The 26001-nt window shown below is 49.0% G+C and overlaps 1 protein-coding gene across 5 annotated transcripts in view; it reads right to left on the bottom strand.

Annotated features, from left to right (window-relative positions):
- Nucleotides 1-480: 480 nt before the first annotated feature.
- Nucleotides 481-26001, bottom strand: part of Atp7b (ATPase copper transporting beta) — an 80678-nt gene continuing 55157 nt past the window's right edge. For 3 of the 5 annotated variants that reach the window (XM_045154357.1, XM_045154359.1, XM_045154362.1), the window contains 15 exons: nt 25484-25658; nt 24067-24300; nt 23297-23388; nt 19039-19166; nt 18787-18941; nt 18464-18598; nt 14733-14927; nt 12418-12600; nt 11306-11459; nt 8507-8650; nt 6337-6479; nt 5121-5324; nt 4916-5033; nt 3047-3149; nt 481-2504 (listed from right to left, as the gene is read on the bottom strand). In XM_045154357.1, the coding sequence (XP_045010292.1) occupies nt 2231-2504; nt 3047-3149; nt 4916-5033; nt 5121-5324; nt 6337-6479; nt 8507-8650; nt 11306-11459; nt 12418-12600; nt 14733-14927; nt 18464-18598; nt 18787-18941; nt 19039-19166; nt 23297-23388; nt 24067-24300; nt 25484-25658 (2437 nt within the window). In that variant the 3' untranslated portion in view covers nt 481-2230. The remainder of the gene's footprint in view (nt 2505-3046; nt 3150-4915; nt 5034-5120; nt 5325-6336; nt 6480-8506; nt 8651-11305; nt 11460-12417; nt 12601-14732; nt 14928-18463; nt 18599-18786; nt 18942-19038; nt 19167-23296; nt 23389-24066; nt 24301-25483; nt 25659-26001) is intronic. The other 2 variants (XM_045154361.1, XM_045154360.1) reach the window with 2 other exon arrangements.

Raw genomic sequence — 26001 nt, 5'->3', positions numbered from 1 at the left:
GGTTGCAGCCAGCTGGTGTCCCCACTGCTAAAACCCTATCCTTTTGTTCCTTCTGAAGGCCGTGGTCCCGCTGGCGCCTGGCAGGAGTCCTCACTAGAGACTGCCTGTGGTGGTTGGATTCAGGTGTCCCCCATAAACTTAGGTGTTCTGGATGCCAAATTGCCAGCTGATGAGATTTGGGAACTAACGTCTCCTGGAGGGAGTGTATTGTTGGGGGCGGGCTTATGGGTGTGACAGCCAGTTTCCCCTTGCCTGTGTTTGGCACACTCTCCTGTTGCTATGATCCACCTTATGTTGGCCAGGGGGTGATGTCCATTCTCTGTTCAGGCCATCATTTTCCCCTGCCATCGTGGAGCTTCCCTCGAGCCTGTAAGCCAAAATAAACCTTTTTCCCACAAGCTGCTCTTGGTTGGGTGATTTCTACGAGCAATGTGAACCTGACAGCAACACCACCCATGAACAGAGCGAGGCACAGGTAACTTTCGGGTGAACAAGCCACAGTTTTATTCTCACATTGCAGGGGAAGTTTTTAAAACCAGAACTGTTATCTGACATCCCCCCCACACAAAAAAATAAAAGTCCAGATACATTGACTATCTAAAAGGTTATTTTCTGTACAATTGTATAAATATTTGTGGGTCTACATATGAACGTGATGCCTGGGGTCTTAGATCTAAAATCAATACAATTATACTCTTTAGAAAATGATTAGCCTAGCTCCAAAATAAAACACTATCCCAAAACAAGCATCAAGACAGGACAGGTTTGGCGCGAGGACTGACAGCTAACTACTCTGAGGTGATGTGACCTCTGACCAACCACATTCTAAGTTGATACAACTAACGATTGCCTGGCACATTTGCTCTTCCAGGAGCAAGGACCCAGTCTCGTTTACTCTTGACGAGCAAGCTGATATTTAAGACAGCAGCAAACATACAGAAAAGCCTCTGAGTCACAGAACCAGTAGTGTACTGACTGTATGTTCCTGGGCAAGATACTGGTCCCCTTTGAGCCCATTTCCTTGTTTGTAAAATGTATATAATACTAGGTCCCTTGGTAGTTTGTTGGAGCATTAGAAGTAACCTACAAAAAGTATTAACACTGCCCCTGGGAAATAAATGACATTCAATAAAGAACACAGTTATTTTGTGTCACACCAGGATCTCACTTAGGAGTAACCTGATCCTGTCAGTCTGCTCCCAGGTTGTCTGGCCATTCACCAACTTCAGAGTTTAAAGCTGGGCCCATCCTAGCCCCCGATGACACCCGGTCACCGACTTTCCCCTGGAGAGCAGCAGCCGCCGCTGCCCCGGCTCCCCGGGCTCCCCCTCAGCAACAGACAGCTCCTCAGAACTCTGTCTCCTCAGATGGGCCAGTTTCCTCCAGGCTCTTGTGAAAAACCCCACTAGACCCTATGGAGTGACCGGAAGGTTCCGTATATTCAAGCACTCCAAAGGGCCACGTTCTTTGAGCACTGCAGACCACAGCAGATGTCAGGAGGCCTACGGCAGCGAAGACCTGGACGCCGCGGGAAGCTGGGCATCGACTCTGCGCCAGGCTCCGAGCCTTTCCTCTGGGAGCCAGCAGCGGCAAGTGGGACTTGACTCCACAGTCAGCTCTGAGCAGCAGACTTCTCCTTTGTGTGACAAGGGGAGCAACTGGGGCGCGCTCCAGGTAACAGCCTCCCGCAGAGCCAGGGGCTGCTCTAAGTACCCCTCAGCAGCTGTGCAGGCCTGTTCCCCGCATGAAGGACGCCCAGCGGCCAGGCTGTGCCAGCAGCAGCTCAGCGGGTGTCTGAGGGGAAGTGCGCTCTCAGGCCCGCGGGCGTCTGAAGAGGAGCCTCCCTCGTGTGTGTCGGCCGACCCGTCCCGAGAGGCCTGGCTAGGTTCTGGGTCCTGATGCTCTCCCTCCTCCTCACAGGTAGCTGGCCATGCAGCACGAGCCGAGCTCTGGGCTGGCTTCCTCTCCAGTGCTGGAGTCCAAGCAAAGCTGTGGCCTGGCCCAGCAGGCTTCCCGGGCAGCAGTCCTAGCCAGCCTCTGAAGTCGCGGTGGGTGAGGCCACATGCCGCAGGAAATGCCGCAGCCTGTCCGACAGAGCGAGAGCCCCAAGGCTCTGATGACCTTCACCCAGCCACTGCCGCCTTCGGGGGCTGCGCCTCCGGACTCACCCACAGCAAGTGGACGTGGGCGCCCCCAGGGCCTGGCTGCCCTGGCCTGCCACCTGGAGCTCTCAGATGCACTGTTCCTCATCCCTGTCACTCAGGAGCAGAGACCATTTGTCCCCACTGTCATCTGCCATGCCGCCGTGACGAGACAGCCTGTCGGACGTCAGGGAGGACAGAGACACCTGGCTGACGTAGCTGACCTGGTCCCACGATGTGGCCCTGGGGGAGTCCCGCCGCCGGTCATCCATGCCGACATGCACACTGACCTGGGATGCGCTCAGAGACTTCATGCGGCCATGGGCCTGTGCCTCGAACCTCTCCAGGTCAGGCTTCCTGTAGCTGAAAGGCAAGAATCAAGAGCACCAGCCTCTCTGAGCACAAGGTTCTTTCTCATTGAAAGCTGGTGAAGGCTTCTTGGCTATGTGCTTCAGGAACATGCAATATCAAAACCGTGTAGGTTTTCAGGAAAAAGGGCATGCATGGGACTCCTTGGACACAGAAGACCTGCCATTCACTTATGCTAAATGAATGTGTGACTAAATAAATGAAAATATCTGCAGTGCCAGGAGCCACACCCAGGGTCTCCCACATGCTACTCAGTGATCAACAGTGAGCCACATGCCTAGTCCATGAACATCTTTGCTAAGAGGAAAATGGTAACACACGGGTTACCACTTATGGTACGCACATGAGCAGATCCTGCCTATCAGAGAATGGTCAACTGGTGACAACTTGCCCATACTGGTGACAGATCGCTATGGAAACCCACCACTCAGACCCTTTGGTGCTGGCTTCAGAAAAAGCATGGGGAGCAAGAGCCAGAAGCACACTGGCCTCTCTGATCCGCCACGAGCACGTCCGGCGGAGCCTCCAGGACTCACCACTTGAGCTGCAGAGAGGACAGCACCACCGACACGGAGGAGGCCGCCATGGCTGCGGAGCCCATCCACGGCTGCAGTACAATGCCAATGGGCATGAAGACGCCTGCCAGGAGGAGAGCAGCTGTCAGCGCTAGTGAGTGCCAGGACTGCACCTGGAGTTCCTTCCTCGGGCACTTGGAAGACCCCATGTCCACTGCCCCCCGAGGCAAAACCATTCTAGGAAGTGGGCAGTGGGTGCTGTCCAGGGGCCTGGCTCTCTCACTTGTCCTGCTTAGAACCGTGCACAGGTACCATCACCCTGTGCAGGGAGCGGGGGTCACAGTGAAAGGAGAAGCTAGGGCAAGGGACGGAGGGCACATGAGGTACAGGAGCCCATGCCCTCAGTCCTACAGAGGACAAATATTGATGAGGGCCACAGTACTGCCCTTGAAGGCTGAGAGTCAGGTCCCAAAGTAGCCAGGTGACTTGGGCTAGGCATGTTACAGACATGGACCTAGGAGGGAATGACACTCCTGAACTGGCTCTGGGGGCAGGAAGATACCAGCCTAGCTTCTGAACCCAAGAGGCTGAGGCAGACCTGACATCCCCAGTTCTGGAATCACCACTAACCATTTGGACACAGTAGGGGACCAGAGGCAGAAAAGTTGTTTAAGAACTTCATGTCTGGGGCTAGAGAGATGGCTTAGCATTGAAGGCAGTTGCCTGCAAAGCTAAAGGACCCAGGTTTGATTCCCCAGGACCCATATAAGCCAGATATGCTTGTGCATGTGTCTGGAGTATGTCAAAAAAAAAAAAGGCGGGGGGAGCTGGAGAGATGGCTTAGCGGTTGAGGTGTTTGCCTCTGAAGCCATAGGATCCCGGTTCGACTCTCCAGGACCCACGTAAGCCAGATGCACAGGAGGGCGCATGCACCTGGAGTTTGTTTGCTGGAGGCCCTGGTGTGCCATGCCCATTCTCTCCCTCCTTCCCTCTCTCTCACTCTCTCTTTCAAATAAATAAATAAGATATATTTTTTAAAAAAGAATTTCGTGTCTAAGGTGGGTATGGTAGTGCATGCCTTTAATCCCAGCACTCAAGAGGCACAGGTAGGAGGACTGCTGTAAGTTCAAGTCCATCCTGAGACGACATAGTGAATTCCAGGTCAGCCTGGGCTAGAGCGAGAACCTACCTTGAAAAACCACAAAAAAAACCTGAAAAAAGAACCTCATGTCTGACCCAAACATAGTGGCACACGCCTTGAATCCCAGCACTTGTGAGGCACAGGTAGGAGGAAAGTCATGAGCCCAAGGCCACCCTGAGACTACACAGCGAATTCCAGGTCTGCTTGGACTACAGCAAAACCCTACCTCAAAAAACCAAAAAAGAAAAAAAAAAAAAAAGAGTGAGAATTTCAGGTCTTCGCAGCCCACTCAAGAACACCACTTTGAAAAAGCATCTGGATATTCTCCTATCTGCTTCCACAAAACTTAAGGGTAGATGGGAGAGGGCAGTTATAAAGTAGAAAACCCACTTACTGTCATTAGCAGGATTTAAGAGAAAAGCCAGGGCAGGATTCATCTTAAGACCAACTCCCAGAAAACCATCATCTAGTGCAGAGCAAGTGCTCCCTAACTTCCCACAGTGCTTATTCTGCAGTCCATACGTCTCAATAAATGCTTCAGAAAAGGCCACCCTAACCAAGCATCTTGACCAGCTCTTAAGCATTCCATGGGGAAGGAGGTGACTGGGTCCTCCTGGGACTCCCATTTCCCTTCAGAATGTGTAAAGCAGGAACAATTGACCTTTCCACTGTGTCTGGCCAGCCATCCAGAAAGGTGGGCAAACTCTCTGCTTCAGCAAGAGCCCAGCAGATGAGAGCCATCTACCCACCTGCTGCAATGGGGATCCCGACCATGTTATAAATCAGTGCGAGCACCAGGTTGACGCGGATTCTGCGCACGGTTCTCTTGGAAAGGTGAATGCTGGCCACCACATCCAGCAAGTCGTTCTGTAAGAGAAGGCATGCTGAGCAATGGGCCCGTGCCGCCCCCTCCCCACTCCTCCACTCCTCCAGCCTGGACACAGCTGTGCTCACTCTGATGAGGACCACGTCGGCCGCCTCTATAGCAACATCTGTGCCGGTGCCAATAGCAATGCCAATGTCAGCCTGGGCCAAGGCGGGGGAGTCATTCACCCCATCCCCCACCATGGCCACTTTCTTCCCTTCATTCTGGAGCTCCTGGACCTTGGCCACCTTGTGCGAAGGCAGTACTTCGGCAAAGACTTTGTTGATGCCAACCTAAAAGTAAGGACAGCAGAGGCCACGAGTGACCCTTGCCACTGCTCCCGGCTCTCAGGTTCTGCCAGTCACCCGTACCTCACAGACTTGAGAACACAAGCCAAGTGGATTCCCTGCTCCCCACACTGTCCTGCCTTAGTTTAGGGTCCTCAGTTGGTCTGTCTATTCCCACAAACTGCCCAACTCTTCAGTTCTCTGTCCCAGCTGCCTACCAAGAACAGCAACCACCTGGGGACATTCCCCTCCTGGCCAGCCCTCAGGCTGGCCCCACCCACCTCCTTGAGGACAGAGTCTTTGATGGTGCCTCTGGATCTGGCCTCTGTCTCCTGGCCACAGCTGACATACAGCGACACTACACTGTTCCAGTGACCCATGGTGTCTACACATCATCACGTCACTTAGTACACTGCTCAGGGAAAGTGCAGCTTCCCTCCCAACCCCACCCGTTTCTTCATCTGACTGACTCCTGCCTCGAGCATCCTTTCCCCTGGGAAGCCCACTAGCCTGGGGCAAGTTGATCGTTGGCAACTCCCACAGGGTCTCCTGCACAAGCCAAAAGCACTCAGAACTACACTGGGCCACATCACTGCAAGGAAGGACAAGTTTAGCTGAGGAGATGAGAAGCCATCAGTTGTCATGGCTTTGTGCCTTTGGCTGGGTGGGGTGGGGTGTGAGTCCAGTTTTGGGGAATCCACAGCAGAGCCACTGCTGTGGTCAGGCAGTGGTCCTGTCCTCATGGCCTAAACTCAGAGCCAAGCTCCAGTCAACTCACTCACCTGAGCACACAAGCAAGCAATACACACTCCCTTACTATAAAGGTTAGATTTGCATCTTAGCTCTCAAACCATGATCTTTTTTAGGAAGTGGTCTTGCCTTTCCTAAGACGCAGAGCAGGGGAGAGAACAGCAGCAAAGCTGAATGCCAGTGCTCTGCGCTCACTTTATTCCTTGCTTTTGTGACTCTGGCGACAGTTCATTATTTCCAGGACAAAGGTCTCTGGGCTCTGCTGTACCTGAGTGGCAATGGCTCTGGCTGTCTTCCGGTTGTCCCCTGTGATCAGAACCACATCCACACCCATGCTTCTCAGTGTGTGCACAGCCAGGGCGGCCTCTGGCTTGACGGCGTCGGCAATGGCGATCATCCCGCAGAGCACCCCTGCAGCAAATGCCCACGGTCAGCCATAGCACAGAGCGTAGGCCCCACGCAAGCAAGATGGCAGGCTGCCAACAGTTCTCATCGTACAGCTTTACACGCTGAAACCAAACTCTGAAGCCCATGACATAACGTGGTTTGGGTTGGATTTTGAAGGCTTGATTTAAAAAAAAAATCAGGGCTGGAGAGTTGGCTTAGCAGTTAAGCGCTTGCCTGTGAAGCCTAAGGACCCCGGTTTGAGGTTCAATTCCCCAGGACCCACGTTAGCCAGATGTACAAGGGGGCGCACGCATCTGGAGTTCATTTGCAGTGGCTGGAAGCCCTGGCACGCCTGTTCTCTCTCTTTCTCTCTGCCTCTTTCTCTCTCTTTCTCTGTCGCTCTCAAATAAATAAAAATTAAAAAAAAATAATAAAGGCATGTGCCACCAGGCCTGGCCAAATTTATATATAAAAAAAATCAGGGCTGGAGAGATGGCTAAACGGTTAAGGTGTTTGTCTGCAAAGCCAAAGGACCCAGGTTCAATTCCCCAGGACCCACATAAAGCCAGATGCACAAGGGGCTGCACACATCTGGAGCTTAAGGAAAACACACACACACACACACACACACACACACACACACACACACACATTTATAGAGGCATACATACAAATATCTGAAAAGACCATCAAATGTTCAGGATGGATCCCTATGGGTAGGTGTGTGAATGATTTCATGATCATCTTTATAGCCCTGTGAAGTTTCCATAAGGTATATGCATTACTTTGCAAAGTACCTGCTGAGATGTAAGAACACAGTATATGTTGGCTATTAAAATATAAAAAAGATAGCCGGGCATGGTGGAGCACTTAAGGCCAGCCTGGTACTACTAATTAAGTTCCAGGTCCACCTGAGCTACAGTGAGACCTTACCTCAACAACAAAAATAAAATAAAATAAAATAACATAAAATAACATAACATAAAATAACATAACATAAAATAAAATGGGCTTGAGAGATGGCTTAGTGGTTAAGGTGCATGCCTACAAAATCTAAGGACCCAGGTTCAATTCTCCAGGTCCCACATAATCCAGATGTACATAGTGACACATGCGTCTAGAGTTCGTTTGCAGTGGCCAGAGGCCCTGGTGTGCCCATTCTCCCTCTCTCTCTCCCTAATAAATAAATAAAAATAAATCTTAAAAAATAAAATATAATAAAGATAACAAATATCACAAATGTTATTAGAGTGATCAACATCCAAACCAGGAGAGGGGAAAAAAAAACACTCTTTTTCTTTTCCTACAAAAACCACTTTTGTATTAAAAAAAAAAATTGTTCTGCTTAGTCTTCTTCACAGGGACACCACGGGAGGCACACAGGAGCATGGGGCCTTCCCTTGCAGCCACTCTGCCTCAGGGAGCTGTAGAGACTGAGGCTTGTGAGGAGCAGGGGAAAGCACAATGGGAGAGGAAGACATACTTGGCTGAAGTATTCAGAAAACAGTGCTGGACGTTATTTCTATTTACATTTGGTTTTACTTGTTGTAAATACTAACATGGACAAAGTGAAGGGTCCAGACTCTGAGGCCTATAGCCAGGGTATACTCCGAGTGCTAAGACACACAGTCTTGGGTAATCCATGCGAGTTAGACAGTGGAAAACTAAGGGGCTCACTGCCTAAAGGCACCCAAAGTTAGCCTCTGGGGAAGTGGGTTCCTGTTTTGTCTACAGTGACAAATGAGAAGGGTGATCACTTAAGACAGAAGAACAATGACATTGATTCAGAATTTCAAGCTGATGCAGGAAAGATCTGGCTGTGTGTGAAGAAAGACGATGGCAAAGAACCGGTCTGAAGATGAGATAAAGTGAAAAGACAGCAAGACAACCTTCTAGAAAATATATATAAAAAAAAAACATCAGAAAGGGAGCTTTAAGTGTTCTTAAAAAGAAAAGGGGGGAAAAAAGTCAAGCAAAGGAAGGGGAAGGAAGGGAGAGAGAAGAAAAAAAGAAGGAAGAGAGACCTCTTTTCGCCTGAACTGTGTGATTACCATCAATGGCCACCAGGATGGCCGTCTGTCCTTTCATCTCATGATCTGCCATGGTGTCACTGACATCACTGGAGATGGTCAAGCCATTGCGCCTCATCCATTCACGGTTTCCAATCAGCACAGAGAAGGTCTGGGGGCCTGCGTCTATTCAAAAGAGACTGGTTACCTAAGCAGGTCTGCTTTGTGATGAACTAAAACCATTCTAAAAGTAAAACAGCCACTAACCGCTGGGCCCCTTTTGTCATATCATCCTTAAAGAACAGGGGAGAGGTGGAATTAATGTTTCACACATGCTGCATGTGTGAATGCTACATACAAACTTATCAATAGCACATAATGTCTTTACGTGCCTTTACAGGTCTGTGTGTTCCTTCTCCATGGGGGTTAAATATTGACTACATTCTTTTGTTGTTGTTGTTTTTTGAGGTAGGGTCTCACTGTAGCCCAGGCTGACCTGGAATTCACTATGTAGTCTTATGGTGGTCTCAAACTCACGGCAATTCTCCTACCACTGCCTCCTGAGTGCTGGGATTAAAGGCATGTGCCAGGGGCTGGAGAGATGGCTTAGCAGTTAAGTGCTTGCCTGTGAAGCCTAAGGACCCCAGTTCGAGGCTCCATTCCCCAGGACCCACATTAGCCAGATGCACAAGGTGGTGCATGCATCTGGAGTTCGTTTGCAGTGGCTGGAGGCCCTGGAGCACGCACTCTCTATCTTTCTCTGTCTGTTGCTCTCAAATAAATAAATAAATAATACACAAAAAATATTAAAGGTGTGTGCTGCCACACCCAGCTCCTTCTTTTAAGGATTTATTTTTATTTATTTATTTGCAAGCAGAAACAGAGGAGATAGACAGTGAGGGAGAGAATGGGCACACCAGAGTGTCTAGCCACTGCAAACAAATTCCAGATGCATGTGCTTTGTGCATCTGGCTTTATGTGGGTACTGGGGAACTGAACTTGGGTTATTAGATTTTGTGGGTAAGTGCCTTAGCTGCTGAGCCATCTCTCTAGCCCTTGACGATGTTCTTTATTGCTAGGTTTGGATGACCCAAACCAAATTAACCATTGAAAGTGAATTAATAATAGGATAAGTCTGCTAACATATGCTTTTTGGAGACAGGGTACCATGTAGCTCAGGCTGGTATTGAATTTGTCATGTAGCTGAGGCTAGCCTTGAATACCTTATCCTTCTGCCTCTGCTTCCTATCAAGTGCTGGGATTAAAGACACATGCATTTCATGTAGGCACTGTATTTTCAATTCACACCCCCAGAAAGGGCAGCTGGGCCTTTCACCTGTCACTTCCAACAGTACACACCCCTGATGAGCACTGCCACACTGCCCTGAATGGTCTAATGGGAGAGGTGCCCTAGGGTTTAAAATTGCTAGAAGGTGCCAGGTGACTTCTAATAACATCACCTCAAAGATTTAGCTACAAATATACTTAAGAAAAAACCACCAGACATAGGTCTTTTGGGTTCGAGGTGTTCCCTACCAGCTTAAGGTGAGATAGATGGCTGGTAAATTATCCTTAAAGAAAGGCAGGGCATGGGCTGGAGAGATGGCTTAGGGGTTAAGCACTTGCCTGTGAAGCCTAAGGACCCTGGTTCAAGGCTCGATTCTCCAGGACCCACGTTAGCCAGATGCACAAGGGGGTGCACGCATCTGGAGTTCGTTTGCAGTGGCCAGAGGCCCTGGTGCGCCCATTCTGTCTCTCTCTATCTGCCTCTTTCTCTCTCTGTGTCCATTGCTTTCAAATAAATAAAAATAAACAAAAAAATTAAAAAAAAAAAAGAAAGGCAGGGCAGGGCTGGAGAGATGGCTTAGCAGTTAAGGCATTTGCCTGCAAAGCCAAAGGACCTTGGTTCAATTCCCCAGAACCCATGCAAGCCAGATGCACAAGGTGGCACATGTGTCTGGAGTTCATTTGCAGTGGCTGGAGGCCCTGGTGGCCGTTCTCTTTCTCCTTCTCTCTCTGCCTCTTTCCCTCTCTTGCTCTCTCAAATAAATAAATATTTTTTAAAAAAAAAGGCAGGCAGGATGTGATGGCACATGTCTGAAATCCTAGTAATTGATAGGCTGAGGCAGGAGATCCCAAACTCAATGCCAGTCTGGGCTATATAGTGGGACGCTGTCTGAAATAAATAAATAAATAATAAATAAGGCCTCTGCCACTGAGCACTGTCCCTTCTTCCCACGGGCAGGCCATCTTCACCTGCTTCCCTGACATCGCCATCAGCTCTGCAGATACTACGCACCTTGGCAGAGCTCATCCATGTGGGAAGAAGGGAGAACAACCAAAGGTTTCTTTCATCTGGTTACTGTGGTTTTGGAGATGATTCAAATTTAAAAGAGGTGATCTGAAATCATGGATCGGTGAAACAGTAACTGTGACTCTAAGGCACATGCCCCTCTGGCCTGCTGGAAGCACTAACCCTCAAGGCGTATGCTGGGCATGGTGGCACACATCTCTAGTCCCAACATCCTGGAAGGCTATAGTAGGAGGGCCACTGGGCTCACAAGTTGCAGATCAACACAGCAAACCCAATTATAAAACACAAAGCAAAATAAATCACACAAAAATTTAGCTATATCAAAGCACATGACAGAAACTACTCATTTCTGGCAAGGCAGACATGGAATGCCCAGTCACTAGCTACCTGCTTCTACAGCAAGGAAGTCCCACAGGCTGGCCTGGTATGGGGTTCTCGATGGGCTGGCTAGCCTCCACTTCCCCCAGCCAGGCTCAGCTACTGACAGATCCAAGAGGAGGGACAAAGGGGACAAAGGCGAGGAATACCTTTCCCTGTGTGAGGGCTGCCAACTCCCTTCAGATGACCAGCCTGCTCACTGTGAGCCAGGACACCTTCCACGTTGCTGACTTTACAGCCAATTCCACAGCCTGGCACTGCCTGGAAGTCCGTACAGTATCCTAAGGTTTCTGTTCCAAGTTCCTGTAAAGCAGGTGGGTGGGGCAAAACCAGAGAAGGGCGGGACGCATGAGGGAGGGGGATGAGAGTAAGGAGAGAAGTGGAATTGAAGGCAGTGAAAATGATAATGAACTCAGCAAGTGCTTTTCTGGCACAGCACTCAGTTATTAGTTATCACAATGAACCAGGAGCCTTGCTAGGTGGACCCCTCACAGCTGGGGAGGCTACAGACAGAAGAAGAAAAGCGATTCACCTCCACCTCCAACCACACAGGCATTTTCCTGGTGCACGTAAGTGGGGGTGGGGGGCAAGGTTATTTAGAGGTTATCAGATACCTCCTACTGTGTGAGACCCCAGGGAAGGATCATGAGGAGGCAGGGCAAGGAAGGCAACAAAGCAGCAAGCCAGTGTTGCCCCCTCCTGGACCCATCAGGGTACGTGTGAGCTGCCAGAGTGCTGACTGCACATGAGGGACCTCTGTCACTCCCCCCCCCCCCATATATCTACGATGAACCCACTGCTCAGGTCATCTAAACACGTCAGCACAGTTCCCTGGCACATTCTACTGCCTCCACATTCAACTGGAAACAGAAAATGGGCAGAACCTGTTCTATGGGGAAAGGAGAAGTGCAATGCTTCTCTGGGAACTGTGCCCCAAGTTCTCAGCTCGGCTGGCTCCTGCTCATGCCCGCTGCATGCTGAGTCCGCCACACTAACCTCACAGCGGACAAAGCTGCCAAGCCACCCGCCTCCCCTGCCGCACACTGCTGGCTCTCCGAAGACAGCAGCCACATCTTACTCTGTCCTGAGCCTGGGGCCACCCATTAGTTCAGGACATGACACTGTTTGGGCGGAATGCTGGAAGTATGGGCGGGCCACTGCAAGCCCTGCCCAGCACAGCGAAAGCCTTCTCCAGGGCAGCCAGGGGCAGGAAGGACAAGGTGGGGAGAGGGAGGCTGAAGCAATGCCAAGGTCTGCGTACCTCTTTGCAGTATTTGGTGACTGCCATGCCCAAGGGGTGTTCGCTGCTGGCTTCCGCGGTGCCCACCACAGCTAGAACCTTCCTGAGGGGCAGTGCAGCCATGTCCACAAGCAGCAGGACCCGCATGACTCTGGGGACACCATGGGTAATGGTGCCAGTTTTGTCAAACATCACAGTCTTTATCTGCCAAAAAACCCACATCTCAGTGACAGAACCCAGATAGATGGGACTTCGTAGCCTACATCTGGAGGCAGAACTTTGTCCAATGTGCCTCAGGCAGTGAGTACTGCCAAGGTGTTCCCCATCTGCCCATAAAGCTGCACCATGCCCCTTGACCCTGCAGACCAAGAAACAATGCTGCACAGGAGATGGTGTGGTGCCATCTCCAGGATGTGACACAGACCACACGCTGCTCATGCTATGTAAGGAATCAGTCCTGTGGGTCTTCCAGTCCCCTGGCTCCTCTGCTCTGTTAAGCACATCAATTAGTTTCTTGGGCCTAAATGCAAGAGTCTGCCTAGAATAATGTCCTGACACAAAGTTCCAGAGGAAGGGATGGCTCTACTGTCATAACAAGTAGTCTCATGAACCCATCTCATGTGACGCCTGTGCCCTCTGGTCTGGACTCAGACACTGTGCAGCAGACATTACAGAGTGGCCGAGCCCGAGTCCTGCCCGGCTTCTGAGAGCGCAGTCCCTGCACCACACTCGCCCTCAGGTCCTAGTCAGGGGAAGCAGGTTGCTCTGTTTGGATTGACACCCACAGCACAGTCCTCCCTAACAGGCAACAGACTAGACACTGATGCTCAGTGGGTGCTTTGCTTTCAAACAGTCAAAAGGCAGAGTATGGCAGCACACGCCTTTAATCCCAGCACTCAGGAGGCAGACGAAGGAGGGATACCATAAGTTTGAGGTCATCCTGAGACTACATACTGAGTTCTAGGTCAGCCTGGGCTAGAGTGAGACTCTACCTTGAAGAAAGGAAAAAAAAAAAAAAGATCTAATAGTCAATGGAGCCAGGTATGGTGGTGAATGCCTTTGATCCCAACACTCAAAAGGCTAAAGTGAGAGAACCACCATGAGTTCAAAGCCCGCCTGGGCTATGGAGAGAGTCCCTGCCTCTACACACACACCCCAAAATAAAAAAAAAATAATAAAGCCAATAGTCAATGGTTCTCCAAAGATCCCTGCCTCCCTCTGTCTACCCTCACTCTGCAGCCAGACCAGCCTTCCCAGTATGGAACCTGCTGAGCCACAGGGACATCTTACCCTGACCTCCATGGCTCCTGGCATTCCTAGGGGAGTTCAGAATCCTCTAACAAACCTTCTGGTCCATCCCTAAACAACCACCACACACACGCACACACACACTTGTGTGTACAAGGAGGGAGGAGATTAGCTTCTAGTTGTTCATTTATTTCTTCAGGAAAAAAACCTCAGAATTTGCAATATGGCAGGTCTCAGGCTGGATACTGGGGACACAACGGCCCTGATCTTATGAAGCTTATGATAGATCATCACAGCAGGCCCTCTCCAGGGCCTCTTTCCCCACTCTTCCCAGGTTCACTTTCCCTCACCACCTGCACCATCCAGGACCCTTCAAAAGATAGGCCGTGTTACAGTGCCCTGATGGCATCATGCTGTCTTTCCCACTACACCGTATGCCCCCGGAAGCTGAGAACCGTGACTATCACTAGGGCCTGGCACAGGGCTCACCTACAGAAAGCGTGTGGCAACTGCTGAACAATAAACTGGACCGGGAAAGCCAGGGCTGGTGTGCTAGACAAAAGGTCAGCTTCACTACAGCCCAGGCAGACGTGAACTTGTGAGCCTCCTGCCTTAGTCACTAGAGAGTGGAGTCTACACTTAGGCATGTACCACCAAACCTGGCACACTGTCACTCCATCTTCCACCTGAAGGTCACAGGATCCTGTGCTGATCTCACACGTGTGAGGTGGTATTTGTCTCCTGCAGTCTGACTACGTGTGAGTAATCCTGGCTCGGCCGCCTGCAGGCCTCTGGACAGGTCACCTGACCTCCTTCTGTTCTAGTCTCATCTGCACAGTAGGACTAATGCACATCAACCACTAGAGACTGTCAGTGAGATGGAGTCAATGAACATTCGTGACCGTTAACTGCTGCTGCTTTTGCTGTTCTTCCCAGTTGGCCTTGGCTTCTAACTCTAGTAATGAGCACCGCAGCTCTCAGCTAGCTCTCTCTCCTATTACTAAGAACCGGTGGACAGATTATTATTTTCATAAGGACTCTGTAAAAACTGTTAGCCAAGCCTCCCATGGAGAGTGGGGAGGGCCCACCTTGTGTGCCATCTCCAGAGGCTTGCCTCCCTTGATGAGGATGCCATGCTGGGCGGCCACTCCAGTGCCCACCATGACTGCTGTGGGCGTGGCAAGCCCTAAGGAACAGGGACAGGCGATGCACAGCACAGTGATGGACGTCTGGAAGGCAAAGCGGATGACCACCTCCGTCTGCGAGATGTGCTTGTTGGGGTTCTGCAGAGGAGAGAGGCAACGAGTGGAGTTTGAGAATCTCAGATGAGCACCTCGCAGGGGGGCAGCGGGCCTGGGGGTGCAGTGAGCGGGTTTAGGAAGCACAACTGTATGGGTGCTGCTTTGGGGTCAGGGGTCCTGCACTGCTCCACTTCCTAGCAGCCCAGCTAGAGCCTACAGGCTGTCGTCAAAGAGGCAGAGTGAGCTGGGCGCGGTGGCGCGCACCTTTAATCCCAGCACTCGGGAGGCAGAGGCAAGATCGCCGAGAGTTCAAGGCCACTCGGAGACTACATAGTGAATTGCAGGTCAGCCTGGGTTAGAGTGAGTCCCTACTCCAAAAGAAAGAAAAACAAAAAAAGAGGCAGCGTGGAATAGCAGCAGGGACATGTAAGGAACTGGTAGGGGTCAGAGATCATATTCCAGCTCTGAAGCTACCTTCACTTCTCTGTGGTTGAGTTTTCCCAAATATAAACAGAGATGAAAACACTCAGATCACAGATGGCTGTAAGGACGGAATGAGGCCAAATACATAAAAACATGAACACAGAGCAACACTGGCACAAGACAGATAGGAAGTGAAAACTATTCCACTGTTGTCGTTTTGTCATCATTATTATGAAAGCTTAAAAAAATTACAGCTCTCCAAAGAGTCTAACAAGATGATAAGAAAAGATACGTGTTTTGTTTTTGTAATTAAAAAAAAAACAAACACTGCGTCAGGTATGGTGGTGTACACCTTTGATCCCAGCACTTGGGAAGCAGAGGTAGGAAGATCACTGTGAGTTCCAGGCCACCCTGAGCTAGAGTGAGACCCTACTTCGAAAAACCAAAAATAAATAAATAAACAACAACAAAAAAAAAACAACTGGAGGATTAGAGATGGCTTAGTGGTTAAGACACTTGCCTGCAAAGCCAAAGGACCCAGGCTCCATTCCCCAGGACCCACTTAAGCCAGACGCACAAGGTGGCGCATATATATAAAGTTCATTTGCAGTGGCTGGAGGCCCTGGCACAACCATTTTCTCTCCCTCTCTCAAATAAATAAAAAAGAAAAAAAAACTGGAAACAACCAAGAGGGAACTAGTCAATTATATTATAGGCACAATGGAGTATTAGGCAACTGTTGGAATGGTACAGATTATCTACATGTAGTGATATGGAAAGGTGTTAGGAGCACAGTAGAATTCAAAAGGAAAAGTGCTGGGGTTTATCCATGCAGTTATTCACCTAGTCTATTCACGTTCACCAAAGGGTAGCACTGGGGTCACTTCTATGGCTGGGATGTGGAGCCACCTTTGTTCTTCTGTGTAGTTTCCAGTACTATTTTCCTTGTAAGCCCCAAAACAAAATACGGGTCTACTTTACAGTGTGCTAGCATATGTTGGCATTATTTTTTGCAATCTGGGATCTTGAATTATCTTGGTGTATTTTCAAAATGGCTGTGAGTATGGTATATAATCAAGAGTTACTTGATTTACATAATTACAATGAAACGGATGTTTTCTGAATTGAAGACAAATCACAACTTCTTTATCCTCCAAGTATACTTTATCCCTTCATTTGAAGATGTAGGATTCTAAATGAAGGTATGTTGTAAGAACTAGAAAGAGCTGTATTTGGGTAACAGGCATACTGTTTAATAATATACATGGTTTTTACAGATAAAAATGTTGTGATTTTTTTCTTTACACAGTCATTCTTCTCAAGTAACCCTTGGCGCTCGGTGGCACTGGGAGGACGTCAGGAAATTAGCATGGCCCTTCCCTCTAGACATGTCTGGGCAGCAGTGGTGATAGAATCTGAAAGGAGCATGCAGTACCTCGGTTGCCAGCATCCGCCCTGATTTTGCAATAAAAACAAAAGAAGCCAAAGTAAGATGGAAAAGCATGGAACAGCAGACAGCCACATATTCCAACTTCCCACAGCCAGTGAGCTGTTCTCCCCAAAGCAGCTTTAGGGAGCCAACGCCAGGAACAGCCACTGGCAAATTATAGAAACACAATCACAGGTTACTCTAAGAAGCACCCTTAGATAGCACAAAGTCTAACAGGAAAATTGAGGGAGGAAATGACATGTACCCTCAGAATATCTGCTATACCTTTATCTACGAGTAAAATTTTTAAAAAAGAAGAAAAGCCCACTCGTACCATTCCTTATTCTATGCCGCTTAAGACACAGTAAACACTGGTAGACAGCAAAATAATACTCCCCTCTGTGCAGCTATACAACACTGCTCTAGTTGGCCGCGAACTCTTTACACTTATCAAGGTTTCTCAGTTCTGGCGCTGTTCTCTTCCTCATGGATGCCTGTCCTGAGGCTCATAAAACATGTGGTAGCATCCTAATCACATTCATGAGTCACTGTCACATGTCCTTGAGAATCACGGTTCTACAGTTCAGATCTTTTTTCTCAAGCAAATAATTTATAGAGGACAGAGTGTATTATCTGCTGGTCTGAAGTTTGATAAAACTGGTTCCTAGCCGGGCATGGTGGTGCACGCCTTTAATCCCAGCACTCGGGAGGCAGAGGTAGGAGGATCACCAAGACCATCCAGAGACTACATAGTGAATTCCAACAACCCCCCCCCCAAAAAAACCACCACCAACAAAAAAAAAAACAGGTTCCTAAGATAGTGTTCTTCATCTAAGAAAGAAGTACATCCCACTGTCTTTCATGTGTTAAATGTATGTGTGTGTGTGTGTGTGTGTGTGTGTGTGTGTGTGCTTTGCTACATAGCTATATAGACTTTCAGTTACAATACAAAATATTTCTGTTTGCATCTGGGCGTGGTGACACATGCCTTTAATCCCAGCACTTGGGAGGCAGAGGTAGGAGGATCGCCGTGAATTTGAGGCCACCCTGAGACTACATAGTGAATTCCAGGTCAGCCTAAACTAGAGGGAGACCTTACCTCAGGGGGGAAAAAAAATACTGTTTGCGAAGGTAGTATACTGAAGCTGGTATTGGTGGATGTAGTGAAGTGATTTATCTTTTATATCTGTTTTATAATCTCAGAAATTGCCAATGGCCAATACTAGGTATTGGAGAAGCTTTAAGTATTCCAACTGAGCTGACATTTGTGAGTTACAAAAAGTTTTTTTTCCTTTTTTTTGTTTTTTCCAGGTAGGGTTTTACTCTAGCTCAGGCTGACCTGGAATTCACTATGTAGTCTCAGAGTGGTCTTGAACTCATGGCGATCCTCCTACCTCTACCTCCTGAGTGCTGGCTGGGATTTAAAAAGGTGTGCACCACCACGCCTATCTGCAAACAAGATTCCTTTTACTGTGCTGGAGATGAAACTTAAGGGCTTGCACATGCTAGGCAAACACTATCACTGAACTACATCCTCGAGCCTCAAAGGACAGCTTTCATAAAAACCTCCAGGAAAGGGTGACCTATTATCCTACTCTGACTTAAATTTCACAGTCAGTAAGAAAAGGAAACAAATAAAATGCAATGGATGATTAAAAGCCATTGAACCTAAGACACGAGAAAGGATTGGTTAAAGCGCAGTAACCACTCAAAGCACACAACTTACAGGGAAGTACTTCTGAACAACACCAAAATCGACAAAACCGATTACAGTCCACACCACCAGCGTCAAAGTTGAAATGATGATGATGAACGGGACAAAATATCCACTAAACCGGTCAGCCAGCTGCTGAATGGGTGCCTATGACAACAAAATATCAAGACCATGTGAGATTACAACCTACGAAGACATAAAACACCACAAACACAAGTAAGGATTAGGGCCTAACATCCCTCTGTCTGTATGTTTCCTAATCAATTTCCACTCAACAATTAACTCCTGGCTTTCTGGCCTTTTTGAGGTCACTGTTCAAAGGAGAACTTCTTTACCTTTGACATCTGAGCCTCTTCCACCAACTTCACAATCTGAGCCAAGGTGGTGTCGCTGCCCACGTGGGTGGCTTTAACGAGCACAGAGCCGTGGGCATTTATGGAGCCGGCAATCACCATGCTCCCGGGTTTCTTGGTGACAGGCATGGCCTCTCCTGGGGAAGAAAAGATAGTGAACATTCCGTGCATGCAGCATCACACAGCGTGGTACCATGACACCTTCCGAAGGGCACACAAGACGAGCCGGCATACCTGTGATAAGGGACTCGTCAGCCATGGTATTGCCTTCCAGGACTTTCCCATCCACAGGGAACTTGCCACCGGGTACAACCTTGATGATATCTCCACGTTGCACCAGCTCCATGGGCACTTGTTCCTCCCTGCGACAAATGCCACTCAGATCAACAAGGCACCTTACAGTAGGACTCCCCTTTGGTCCATCACCAGGTCAGGTTCGAAGCCAACCACTGAACATTACACAGACAGCCCTCTGTATCTGAGGGTTTTAAATGTACAGACTGAACAAAATCCACATCAAAAATATTCAGAGAAGGGTAGGAAATGCATATACATATATTCCAGTGGTAGAATGCTTGGCTAGCACGAAGGAGGCCTTGGGCTCCAGCAGTGCGCACACAAACACCCATTCTGTACTCAAGATATCTATGCTTTTCCATCTTTGTTGTCTGAACATTAGGGTATAACAGCTGTTTACCCAGCATGTGTACCTTATGCTAAAGAGTACAAGTCTGTACACTGTACGTGCACCTTAAGCTATCTAGAGGTTATTCCACATAAATGAGAGTATATGGGCACTCCACAAATACTATCCCATTACACAAGGGTGACCTGAGCATTGGGTTTTGTTGTCTGTGGAATCCTGGAACCACTCCTCATGGACACCAAGGGACTATTATACTTGCTTCACACAGCAGTGGCCGGGGTTCAGCTTGAGAGGTGAGTCGCATAGCAGAGTCGCACACGAGGCCACAGTAAAGGCAACGCACTATCCTGACAGTGGGGAGCTGCTGAAGGATTCCACATACAGCTGTACCATCAGATGGGCCTTAGGAAGGTCACCGTTTGAATGAGGAAAGCATAAGGAAGGAGCAGGTAAGAAGCAAGCAGCCAATGGCGGGTGAGATGCAGCGCTTCGAGGGAGCAAATGAGGTAACCTGAATGAGTGCAGGGCCGTGGGGGAGTCGTGATGGCGGCTCCAGAGACGGAGGTGTGAGAACAAAGAGGCAGGAGGCTGAGGAAGGGGAGGCGAGGGAGTGGGGGAAAGGAGAAGAGCAGGCCCAGGTTCTGCCTGAGAGCTGCATGGTGGCCCTGGGGAACAGGGGCACCTGGAGGAAGAAGGACGATGACAGAGGACAGGCAGGCTGGAGCCCGGTCAAAGCTAGCTGGCAGGTGAAGCCTGGGATCTGGAGCGTGGTTTGAGAATATATTCCACGTGGCTGACGTATGTGTGGTAGGAGGAGTGATGTGTCCCAGTGACATGATTAAGGGCTTTGGAGAGTCAACGGTCCACAAGAGACTACACAGCAGCAGAAGCAAGGACAGACACGATGTGCAGACTATCCAGCATATAAATACACACTACCAAAACTGAGGGCAGGGCTGGAGGGATAGCTTAGCGTTAAGGTGTTTGCCTACAAAGCCAAAGGACCCAGGTTCAATTCCCCAGGACCCATGTTATCCAGACGCACAAGAGGGCACATGCATCTGGAGTTCGTTTGCAGTGGCTGGAGGCCCTAGTGCCCCCATTCATTCTCTCTCTCTCTCCCTCTTTCTCTAATTAATTAATTTTTAAAAAAAGACAGGGTAAGGAGAAAGGACAGGGGTACTGGAAAAGGAACTCAAACCTCAAAAGGAGCCACCTAACACAGTTAAGTCCAGTGGCCTTCTGTGGGCACCAAAGACCTGTTCACACAAGCAGGGGCCGAGGGGCAGGACAGCTCTATAGGAAGTAGTGGGAGACAGAGGACCTGGCACCCAACATGCATCACATTACAGCATGGCCAGCTCCTCAGGTGGGAACTGGACTAGTGAGGTCTGGGAAGCAGAGAAACTATCTTGTCTCTGGAGAGTAGAATGGGACTGTGGGCCTGGCAGGTAAGAATGTCAGGCAGGAAGGAATGATGTCCTAAACCATGTAACAGCAGTGTTAATGCGTGTGATCTGTGCATGCTTTCATCTGAAGCAAAGCCAAGGTCGGGTGGGCTCTGGACTTCTGACAGCCAGCTTAAATTAAAAACCCCACTGTGATGGTGGCGGGTCCACAGTGAATACACAGAAAAAGGAATAAAGAAAAGACAGGCGGGACAGAGGGAAGGGCGGGCTGGAGAGATGGCTTAACAGTTAAGGTACTTGTTTGTGAAGCCTAAGACCCAGGTTTGGTTCCCCAGTACCCACATAGGCCAGATGCACATGGTGGCGCATGTGTCTGGAGTTCATTTGCAGTGGCTAAAGGCCCTGGAACACTCATTCTTCTTCCTCTCTCCCTGTCTCTAATAAATAAATAAAAATAAAATATTTTTTTTAAAAAACCACCACCATCTTCAGATTATGATAGGTGTGACCCACACTTCCTCAGCATGTCAGTGGCTTGTGCCTCCCAGGAGACAACATCCCTTCAAGTTCAGGTCATGGAGTAACTATAGTGAGAGGCATTTGAATTTGAGAACAGAGGATAGGTAGGTGGATGGAGACAAGAAGGTTAACCCAAATGCACAGGCTCTGTTCTCCTTAGGAACACTTTTACTTTTTAGAAACTCTCACGCCATAAATTTGTAAGAAGAAAAAACAAACAAACAAACATTTACAAAAAAAAACCCAGAAGCCACAGTATATAATGACTCCAAAGCCACTGAAGCCACTCCGTGCAGGTGGAAGGCCAGAGGTGCCGGGAACTCACCACTCAGCACCCCCGGCTCCGGCTCCGAGATGGTGCATGTGGCAGCCCAGAGGGCGGATCTGCACCTCTGAGAACCTAAGCCCAACTCTGCCACCTGCCTGCCTGCCGCAGACTGACTGCGGTTACTAACCTCGGAGCTTTACATTCTTCCTGATGAGAACGGGGTGGGAGGTGCTTAGCCCCCATGGGGGAAGGAGCAAGGAACCACATCTCAGCTATTACTACCATGACGAGTATTTACCTAAGGGCTCAGCAGAGAATGTGGACTTAGCATACGTGAGACCCTGCGCTCAAACCCCAGCAGTACATGCATGCATGGGGGGCAGGGGAGACAGTGCTACAGGCTAGTCATCTGTGCCTCACTGACTTCCCATCAGGGGTTCATTTGCTCAGCAAACTCCTGTAATAACCAGTGTGCAGGTTTAAGAACAGCATGGGTAAAACCGTAATTCAATCCATTAACTACTGAGTGATCAGTTGCTTAGCATTTCTGAACCTCAGTTTTCCCATCGGTAAAATACTAGGGACAACAGTTCCTTTCTCACACAGTCCTCTGTGCAGAGGGTGGTGATAGACTAAATACAGGGAGGTTAGAATTATGGTTGACAAACAGTAACTGCTATGTAAATTTCCATCAGTAATGACATGGTCCTGGATTTTGTTTCTATGTGTATGTGTGTGTATATATATTACATCTTTTATATTAATTATAATAGGTTATTCTCTTTTATCCCCTTGCCCTAGCTCCTGTTTCCCTGGAGACCTTCCTCAGTGGGGTTATGGTATGCACCGTAGGACCACAGTCAGTCACTGTGGGGTAGCGGGGCACTGTGCCTCAGGATGTTCCTCTTACAATCTTTCCGCCCCTCTTCCACGATGTTCTCTGAGCCATAGCAGGTCTGTTGGCAGTCTAATTTAGTGTTAAGTTCTCTGTAGCCTCTGGATTTCTATTCTGATTGATCACCATGTTTGTCACAATCAACTAGGGGGCTAGTTTTCAGGCTAGCAGTAAGAGCAGTGTTCATGTGGTCACTTCCCCTGAAATTTTGTTTTGTCTTTTTAAGAGAGGATCTCACTATGTAACCTAGGCTAGCCTTGTGTGATCTTCCTACCTCAACCTCCTGTGTGCTAGAACTATAGGTCTGTACCACCAGGCCTGGGATCCAGCAATGATAGTAATAATCACTACCTTTATATTATAATAAGGTGGCCTGTATGGAAGTTAAGAAGAACCATCATGTCATTCTCCAGCAAGTGGTCGCTGCTCTCTCAATGCTGCTCTGAATCCTAAAGCTCTTACAAGGAAGGCCCAGTTCACATTCCATTTCTCAGGGACATCTTTCTCAGCCACCTTTGCCTTTCCTCTAGTTCCTGGAGTAGCAGTCTTTACAACTCGCATTTGCCAGTTCACATCTACACACCAAGTCCAACTCCTGTTCATCCCTTCATTTAGATGCCTGGGTTACACAATGGATTCAGGGCAAGCACCCTTGCTCACCCTTGCTCGCAAGGTCACTACTACACGATGGGTGCTTACTGTGCACAACACAAGTGATATTAAAGAACCAACCTCTGCAGATGAACATAACCCACCTGATGATTAAGTTGTGCACACCAAGGGTCACAACTGTGGCTTCTGTGGCTTGGAGAGACATGAGTTTGGCAAGGGCTTCTGAGGTTTTGCTCTAGGAAACAAGCAGAGTGTGAGAGGGGAGCTGACCCTCCAGACCCAGGCTGACCCTCACAAGCAGTGCCCAGGTGCCTGGTGTGAGAGACCAGCCACGGGAAGAGGCTACTACTCCCCAGTATGGCCACACGGCAGGGACAGCTGTCACCCAGGCAGCCACACTGGACGGCACCACACCGGGTACATGGCCCTGTACTGCCAGCACAGACCTCGGAATGCCATTTCAGATGAAAACAACTCGTCTGTTCAACAGTCATTTTTCTTTAGCTTCAATATGATTTCCTGTCCACTCTTGTAGGATCCATTACAACACTAGGCTTACTGCAGGGTGTTAAACATGACCTGACCCTAAGGCAGAAGGTGTGGATTTCTACACTAATGAGCTGTACATTCCGTTAGGCAGGGAGCGATCATGTGAGCTCTGACACCAAGTTCAGAGTTCTTCCCATTACACAATACACCTGGACAAAGGCTTAATAATTAGCCAGCTTAGTTGGGATTTTAGAGGCGCAACCAATTGGGAGATTAGTGGCTGCAACACCTAATTACATGCAGGGTTCAGATTCCTCTTTTTCTACACCAAGCACAATTAGCAATTTTCAACACAAGGTCCAGATGGACTGCGACTTGAATTACTGAAAGAACAATTCTTTTTTTAATGGGAAGCTGTAGCCACCTTTGCCACGTGCTCCAGCCACCGCCCCAGGGCGATGAACACAAAGAGCATGGGCGGCGTGTCAAAGAACGTCACGGGGCTCTTCTCAGCCTTCTCAGCGACCGCAACCACCAGGATGACAAAGGAGTAGGCGTAGGCGATGGTTGTGGCCAGAACGATGAGGACGTCCATGTTGGCTGACCCGTGTCTCAGGGACTTGTGGGCCTGCACGTAGAAGTGCCACCCGCCGAGGAACTGAAAGACAATGGGGGGGGGGGGTGTTTCACAAGCAGGCTCACAGCTCCTGGATGGCAGTGCTCTGGGTCTGCGAACACGTCTGCAGTTACTCTGCCTGTGGCGATTATGTGACACTGGCGGCATACGTTTTCTTGCTTTTTTTTGAGACATGGCCTGAATGTGTAGCCCAGCCTGGCCTCACTCTCTCCATTCTCTTGTCTTCAAGGAAACAGACTTTCTGGTTAAGAATACTACTGGTCACAGAAATGGGTGGTCAAGGACATAGGAGACTTTTATAACCAGGGCAGACCATGTATATGTCCATCACCGCAGAATGGTGACAAATACAATAGTCTGTCTGTACGATGAGCAGTGCTGCTCAGTGTCCAAAGAGAAGGTTCTGTGTAACCACCGACACAAACGATGTCCACAGCACATGGTTAAGTGAAGACGGCATGCAGCATGGTCTCACCACCACTAACAAACACCTGTGTCAGTGTTACGTGAACAAGCACACACACACAGCTACGATCTGAGATCGCTACATGCCAAGCCCTGATGGTACTGCAGCAACTCTGGGGAACAGAAATGGGCTACGGGTGGGTCTCATTAGCCAAAGCGTGTCTTTCTTTTGCTTCCAGTACTTCATATGGCTGGAATTACTAGTAATAAATGTAAAGTGTGTTTGCAATTAACAGGAAAACACAGAAAGGAAACAAATTCAGCCTATAAACAGTTATCCCTAAAATGGTCCTAACATCCTAGTTTTAAGCCAGGAGTACAGTTTGATACACCAAAATTATGTGTGAAGAGGACACTTCCCACCAGTGCTGTCCCCAGAACTATACATGTGCACATGCATATCACACACACACACTCACTCACACACACACACCCCAGGGACACATAAGGTTGCCAGGACAAAGTAGTTATTCTAGAGAGTTTTCAACCACTTATAATCAACTGTGAAACTGACAGTGAAACCAGGCTCCTCTTAGCTCCCACGCTGGGAGGTGCCCCACCCCACCGTGCCAGTCATAAGATAGGAAAAAGAGCAGCAACTGTCCACAAGCAGGCAGAAGAGCTGCAGTAAAGGGCCACTGGGAGCAAGCTAAAGGCTGCATCAGCCTCCAAGTGCAGGGGCCCACCTGCCACTCACGGCCACGGAGGACAGAGGCTCACTCGGCTTCCTAGTACGCACCTGAACGAAGGTGCACAGGATGAAGAATATGAGATTTAGAATCGACAGCCCTGGGATGACGTTGTGATCCAGAACCATAGGCTCATGGGGCCTGCTGCTGGGGATTAGCATGTAGATCATCAGGCCCATGACAGGGATGCCAAACACGAGGCTGCACAGGAACGACTTCTTCCACCTGCAAGGCCAACGCAGGACACAACATCAGAGCCGCTTCATCCTCACCTCAAGACTTGCCTCCATCACATGTCTGGGACAGAACGCCAAGGGCTAAGATAAAAGTAAGGCTCTCCCCATGACACTGTCGTCTGGAGGACAATCTAAAGGGCCACACAAGGCTACAAGAACATTTGGGAGATTTCAGTTGTCTTCACACAGCTGATATGTGACTACCAGTTTATAGGTGTGGCGACTGAGGCCAAGAAGCTGAGAATCTAGCCCCAAAAACATCATCTCAGACTATGGCTACCTACTGCTTTTTTTCCAATCTTATACAGACCCCCCTCTCCAAAGCAAGAAAC

This window comes from Jaculus jaculus, chromosome 7, assembly GCF_020740685.1.
Source record: "Jaculus jaculus isolate mJacJac1 chromosome 7, mJacJac1.mat.Y.cur, whole genome shotgun sequence".
Lineage (NCBI taxonomy): Eukaryota > Metazoa > Chordata > Mammalia > Rodentia > Dipodidae > Jaculus > Jaculus jaculus.
This window is presented reverse-complemented; position numbering and strand designations above follow the sequence as displayed.